This window comes from Juglans microcarpa x Juglans regia, chromosome 2D (genome assembly GCF_004785595.1).
Source record: "Juglans microcarpa x Juglans regia isolate MS1-56 chromosome 2D, Jm3101_v1.0, whole genome shotgun sequence".
NCBI classification, from domain to species: Eukaryota; Viridiplantae; Streptophyta; class Magnoliopsida; order Fagales; family Juglandaceae; genus Juglans; species Juglans microcarpa x Juglans regia.
In genome coordinates, this window is record NC_054596.1 from 17,997,436 (window position 1) to 18,004,919 (window position 7,484).

The 7,484-nt window shown below is 36.2% G+C and overlaps 1 protein-coding gene across 1 annotated transcript; it reads left to right on the top strand.

Annotated features, from left to right (window-relative positions):
- Nucleotides 1–5,733: 5,733 nt before the first annotated feature.
- LOC121249317 lies at nucleotides 5,734–6,765 on the top strand. The gene is made up of 2 exons (XM_041148026.1): nucleotides 5,734–6,355; nucleotides 6,413–6,765. Exons 1-2 carry the CDS (start codon nucleotides 5,734–5,736, stop codon nucleotides 6,763–6,765), a joined length of 975 nt encoding a protein of 324 aa, XP_041003960.1.
- The last annotated feature ends 719 nt before the right edge of the window (nucleotides 6,766–7,484 follow it).

Below are 7,484 nucleotides of genomic sequence, written 5' to 3' on the forward strand. Positions count from 1 at the left end.
TCTCGAGGGGCTGGGCAGTGGTTGCTTTCTCGTGGTTATGGGGTTGAGAGGGTGAGTAGTGGCTCATTGGTTCATCTGTGAAAGCCATAGGTTGGCATGATGGTGGTTGTGAGGGATGGTTGGTGATGCCGCAGCAGTGAGTGATGGCCCTAGCTATGATGACTGTATGAGTGAACGAGAAAGACTCTAAGAGAGAGAACCGAGAGTACAAGAGACATGGATAGAGAGAGTTTGTTAGGTTGGAAATAGAAATGCACTGGAAGTAGAAGACAATAAAAAGTAGAGATGGAGAGACCTGAGTGGTGGATGGAAACGAAATAATAAAGAGAACTCAAAAATGGAAAGGAAGTTCAAACTACCTAAACATGGAGATAATGGAGATTTGGGTGGAGGAATTTTTGGAAGTGCAAAAACTGAAAATGAAAAACCATCAGAAAGATAAAATGCATGTGGAAAGATGAAGCTCACCTCAAACAATGTCATGGGGGTAGGGGAGGTTACTCAGTGTTGTGGCTACATGAAAAATAGGGGAAATTAGGGAAGTTTATAGGGACTGGAGGAGGCAGGAGGGAAAAGAAAGAGAAGGGAAAAGAAAAGAATCCAATGGGCCTAGGTGTTACATAGCAAGTCCTCAACAACACACTGGAAATAAACTACTAGGACGAGGAAGGAACACTGAGAGCTGGAGGAAGAGCAAGGTAGATTATCTAAGAAAAACCAAATTTAGAAGCAAATTAATGGGGATCATATGGATATACAAGCGAAATTATCGATGATGGCTGGAGTCCAGCCCCACCGAGAGCCATGAAAACACTTAGTTGGAATGCCCGTGGGCTTGGAAACCCACGAGGCATTCATACTCTTCGAGACTTAAGTCACGAAGGAAGGGCCTGGCATCGTTTTCTTACAAGAAACCAGGTTGAAAGCTCGAGATGTTGAGAACTGTAAGTATAAGCTTGGCTTTGTTAATTGTCTAGCAGTAGATTGTGAAGGGAAAAGTGGGAGAATTTCTTTATTGTGGAATAAGAATGTTAATCTTAGCATTCTCAGGTATTTCAAAGAATCATGTTGATGCTTACGTTAAGGATGAAAGATTGAATAATTTGGTCTGGTACATTATGGGTGTTTATGGACACCCTAATACTACTCATAGAAACATGACATGGTCACTAATTCACTCATTATGTAGAAGAAGGGAAGAGAAATGGGTGGTCTTCGGATATTTTAATAAAATCTTATATTAGAATGAAAAATGGGGAGGAAGGGATAGATCTGAAAAACAAATGTGTGGTTTTAGAAAGGTTCTAAATGAATGTGCATTAAGGGATTCGGGTTATCGTGGGCCAAAATTTACTTGGTGCAATAGAAGAGAAGGCAAAAACTACATCAGTGAAAGATTAGATAGATTTTTGGCTAATTCCCAATAGTATACTTGTTTCCCACAAGCAAGTGTTACCCATGGAGTTGCGGCCTACTCTGATCCTCTCCCTATTTGGTTAAAATTAGAAAGGGGTTATACAAAGACCAAGTCATAAACAAATCAGATTTGAAGCCATGTAGATTGGGGAGGCAGATTGTGCAAGGATTATAGAAGAATCATGAAGAAAAGGAACAAGGATGAATGACATGGAAGAGATTATGGCTATGATACCTTATTGCAAACAGGGGCTGGAAATTTGGAATCGTACTAATTTTGGCAAAGTTCAACATCAACTACATAAAGCAAAATAGAAACTTCAACGGGTACAAGAAAGGGATCCCACTTTTGTTGATAGAGAGGACCATATTTTAGCAAGAACGAAGGTTCAAACATGGTTAGAGACGGAGGAGATTATATGGAGACAGAGATCAAATGCATTGTGGCTGAAGGAAGTAGGCCATAATTCAAAGTTCTTTCATACTAAAGCTTCACATAGGAGAAGAAAGAACAGCATAAAGAGATTACAAGTTGAAAATGGGGAATGGCAAGAAGGGAAAATAGAGATAGTATTATTCTGGGTTATTTTCAGGATCTTTTCTCTGCTTCTCAAGAGAGAGGTTCGATTAACTTCCTGGAAACTTAGACAAGAAAGGTGACTGGTCCAATGAATGAAGAATTAGAAAAGACTTATATTGAGGAAGAGGTGATTGCAACACTAAAAGAGATGAATCCCTCAAAAGTTCTTGGACCAAATGGCATGGCCCCAATTTTTTTCCAAAACTTTTGGCATTTTGTTGGCAGATCAGTTGCTGCAGCAATTTTGAAAGCTTTAAACACTAGTGAGTTTCCCACTTCATTGAATCATACTTTCATTACACTGATTCTGAAAAAGAAATCTCTTGTGAAGGTGGCAGATTTTCGTCCAATTGGTTTGTGTAATGTATATAAATTGATTGCTAAAGTAATTGCTAACAGATTGAAGAGGATACTTCAATTTATAATTTCTTAATCCCAAAGTGCATTTGTTCCTGGTCGTTCTTATTACTAATAATGTCCTTGTTGCATATGAACTTATCCACTATTTGAAATAGAAAAAAGTAGGAAAAAAATGATACATGTCCTTAAAGTTAGATATGAGTAAAGTCTACGATCGTGTTGAATGGGATTTTTTAAAGGCTATTATGAATATTGTGGGGTTTGAGAAGAAGCTGATAAACATGATTATGAAGTGTATGACTACAATGTCCTTGTCTATATTTATTAATGGAGTTCCAAAAGGGCCTATTGTCCCTAGTAGAGAATTGAGACAAGGGGATCCTCTTTCCCCTTATCTGTTTTTTCTTTGCACTGGGGTATTAATTTCCTTATTACAAAAAGTAGAGAATGATCATAAACTCATGGGTATTCAAGTTTGCAAAAGGGCTCCTTAAATTAATCACCTACTTTTGCATATGACAGTGTGATTTTCTATAAAGCAAATCTTGAAGAAAATAGAAATGTTCAAAGGTTGCTTGATACTTATGAAAAGGCCTCAGGACAAAATATTAACAGGGAGAAAACCTTATAGTTTTTAGTAAGAATGTGGCAACTGAAGTAAAGGATAAAATCTTGCATATGTGAGGGGTCAATAGTGCTCAATAGTATGAAAAGTACTTAGGCTTACCTCCAGTGGTAGGTCAATCCAAAATCAAGGCTTTTTCAGAGATAAAACATATAGTTTGGCAAAAATGACAAAGTTGGAAGGAACAAATGCTATCTCAAGGTGGTAAGGAAATACGTATAAAAGTTGTAGCCCTTTCCATCCCAACATACTCTATGAGCTGCTTCTTATTACCTAGTAATTTATGCACATAATTGGAATCCATGATGGCCAAGTTTTGGTGGGATCAAAAAAAGGATGAGAGAAAGGTACACAGGATCAGTTGGGAAAGAATGTGTGAACCTAAATTCAAAGGTGGTTTAGGCTTTAAATATTTGAGAATCTTCAACTTGTTTTTGTTAGCCAAACATGGGTGGAGGATCCTGGAAGATGAAAGTTATATGCTACACATAATCTATAAGGCAAAATACTTCCTAAGAGACAATTTCTTTGACCCTTGCCTCGGTAATAATCCTTCATACACATGGAGAGGAATATGGACAACAAAGAAATGGCTATTCCAAGGATGCAGGTGGAGAATTGGTGATGGAAAAATTGCATAATTATGAACTAATAACTAGATCCCAAGACATCAAGCATTACAAATGGAAAGCATAGACTCAAGGGCGGGCCATGGAGCAAAAATAGTGGATAGCATTATTGACAATAATACAAAAGGGTGGAATGTGGAGAAGATAAGATCTCTATTCAATCCAAAAGTAGCCACAGATATACTGAAAATCATATTATGTCCTGGAGAGCAACCAAATAAATGGATATGGACATAAGTAAGAAGTGGGAAGTTCAGTGTTAGGAGTGCTTACAGATGAATCAAAGAGAAAATAAAAAGTAACCCAGGTGAGTGCTCATCTGCCAGCAGACATTAGGCTTTATAGAAGGCTCTATGGAAGATGAAAGTTTCCAACAAAGTAAAGGTATTTGCATGGAGAGCTTGCAAAGAAGGGTTACCCACTTGATACAATTTACAAAAAAATAATGTCCTAACAGAAGAGAATTGTTGTTTCTACAATGAAAGAAGAGAAGATTTGCCTCATGCATTATTTCATTGTCCTAAAGAAAGGATTATTGGAGTAGTTTTGTGCCTATTATGGGAGAAATGGACAAGGAAACTAGTACTGGATGTTGCTATGAAAGTGAAAGAGACTGGAAAAGTTAAAAAACTGACAATATTTTTCTTAATAGTTTGCGACTTCTGGTTTAGAAGAAATAAGATGGTGAATGATAAAATTTGCATTGAGCCTAGATAGATAATTGAACATGCTTTATCACTACAGAGGATGTCCAAAGATATCAAGTCTTTGCCTAACAGCAAGACAAAGATCTACTACTGCTAGAAACCTCTCCCGACAAGTTTTTTGAAACTTAATGTGGATGGGGCAATGTTCAGTGATCTGCACAGAGCTAGAGTTAGGGCTATTCTAAGAAATGACAAAGGAGACATTGTTATAGCTGCTAGTAAGGTGGAGAATGAAGTTGTTGATCCAGAGGTCTTCAACTATGGGCATTCAGAAGCTAATACTTGAGAGTGACTGTCTTTTGATAATAAGGGAGCGCAAAAATCCATCAGATTCTTCATCAATGCTAGGGAATCTCATGAGAGAAACAAAGAAAATCTTTATTATGCTTGGAATGTTGAAACTTTAGAGATGTGGTGGGATTGTATTCCATACTTTATTTCTCAAACTATATGGTTTGATAAATGTTTGTAATGTTTTCTTGATTAATGATATTGATTTCCTATCAAAAAAAGAAGAAGAGATATATACATGTGATTTTAAAAAATATGAATGATGTGGCAAAACATTATTGGCCTTTAGATTATATATTTACACTTTGTTTTCAACCCATTTTCATTTTCCTCTAGCCAACATAAAACCTAATATAATATTAGTTCACTAGCTCCGCATTCATTTTTTCCAACCCATTACTATCCAGTCGACCCTTTCATTATTCCAAGTTTGTCCCTTTCATGGGTGTGGAGAAAGAACAACAACTGAAAAAATTTATTTCTATCAGCAGCAGGTAAGGAGGTTATGATCAAGGTTGTTTTACAAGTAATACCAACCTATACCATGAGTGTATTCAAACTCCCAAAAAACCTTTGTAAGGAGTTAAACTCATTGTTGGCAAACTTTTGGTGGGGTAATAATAATAATAATAATAATAAAAAAGCAGTAGTATGCATTGATGTAGTTGAGAAAAGTTAGGGATATCAAAAGGAAGATGAGATTTGGGCTTTAGAGACCTAGAGTCCTTCAATATGGCCTTATTGGCCAAACAAGGTTGGAGGTTCTTACAGAACCGGAGGAGTATGGTAGCTAAGGTGTTTAATGAGAAATATTTCAGATCAGTTTCCTTGATAAATGCAAAATTGGGACATAGACCTTCCTTTATATGAAGGAGTGTATGGGGAGCAACGAATCTGTTGAAAGAAGGCTTAAGATAGAGGGCTAGGAATGGTAGAAGTATAAAAATATGGGGACAGAAATGGTTATCAACTCCTTCTTTATGTACTCAATCTCCTTGCACGATACTAGACAAAGAAGCTAAAGTTTGTGATCTAATTTCTGATAAGGAATAGAATGAACAGTTGATTAAGAGAATTTTCTTTCAAGAAGAAGTAGACCAGATATGCAGTATACCAACTAGTAAGATGGACTCTAAGGACAAATTGATATGGGGTAACACTAAAAAAGGCCAATTTACTGTTAGTAGTGCTTATCAGCTGGAAATGAGTAGGAAAGAGACAGTGAAGGGTGAATGCTCAGAAGGAAGAGAATGGGAGAATAGGTGGAGGGGTATATGGAATTTGAATATCCCAAGAAAAGTCAAAATCTTTATGTGGAAAGCTGTAAAGGAATTGTTAGCTACAAGAAACAATTTATACTTGAGGGGAATTATAGAAGATCAAATATGCCCAATATGTAAGAGTGATGTTGAAACAACAATGCATGCAATATGGTTCTGTCCAGCAGCAGCAAATGTTTGGTCTAAATTAATAAATGTGATTCAGAAATGGAGCTCAAATGAACTTGATCTTTTAGCTTTGTGGGAAAGATTGGTGGAGAAGGTAAGTACAGCAGAATTAGAAGAGATAGTTATGGTTATGAGGAGCATCTGGCTAAGAAGAAATGAACTTATATTTGATGGCATTTTCAAAAGCCCAAGTCAAGTGATGGAACTAGCTAGAGAAGAATTAAGAATGTTCCATCTGGTCCAGCAGAATGCAAGGCAGAGCTCAGATACAAGAACAAAATGTAGGGATTCTCTGTGGAGTAAACCAAGAGAGAGTTTTGTTAAAACAAACTGAGATGCAGCTGTTGATCAAAAAGGAAGAAAGGTGGGACTTGGCCGAGTGGTTATTAGAGACGAGGAAAGGGAAATTCTAGTTGCTGTTGGTGAACAAAAAAGGTTTGTATTAGACTCCACAGTAGCCGAAAGTTATGCTCTATGGAAAGCTTTGGAAGTTTGTAGAGATCTCAATTTCAGGAAAGTTTTGTTTGAAGGTGATGCTCAAGTTATAGTGAATGCAGGCAATGAAGGGAAAGAAGATTATTCCATTTATGGTAGTGTTATTGAAGATGCAAAGAAACTGTTAAAGGCAAGAGAGCAAGGGAGTGTCAAATTTGTGTACAGGAAAACAAATGAAGCAGCACATGTTTTAGCAAAAGAAGCTATATTATGACAATCTAAAGTAGTTTGGATAGAAGAGGCTCCAAGATGTATTGAGAGTATCTTGTTTAAGGAAAAACCTTATAATTTTGTTTCAGATTAATGAATGAATACAAAGGTATTTAAAAAAAAAAAAGTTTGTCCCTTTCATTGTTTATGGGCTTCCAGATTCTAGTAAATCAAGCCTCTTTGATCAGCAAGACTCTTGTTCACTTGTGCCACGTACATAAGTGATATATTTAAGTAGAGTTCTTTTCTTCAAATTCATCTTGTCTTACCAAGAATAGTTTTCTTTAAATAATTTTATTTTTTCGCTAAAAAATATGGGTTCGTTTTCTACTATTCCTCATTTGTATCAAAATCTGATGAAATTTTGCTACCATGAAGTTGGATAGCTTTTTCGTGTAACCCATATTGCATAGTGCAATAAAAGTTTAATTTTCCGTACTAAATTAACTCAATTTATTTTTAGGACAATTCCATATATAGGTGGGAAAATTTCTAAGGCTATCTAATAATTATAAACACCATATTCAATCTACCAAAATAGTGAGAATTATACCAAATATCTTCATTTTTTTGTCAATCCCAATTCACTTTCCTTTCTTAACAATTTGATCTGAATCTTAACATAACTTTATTTCTTAACTTCCAAATTCCACTATCGTTTGACCCAATAGCTATGTGGATAACTTTATAAGACTCAACTTCCTTTCATTCCGGTTATAAAGT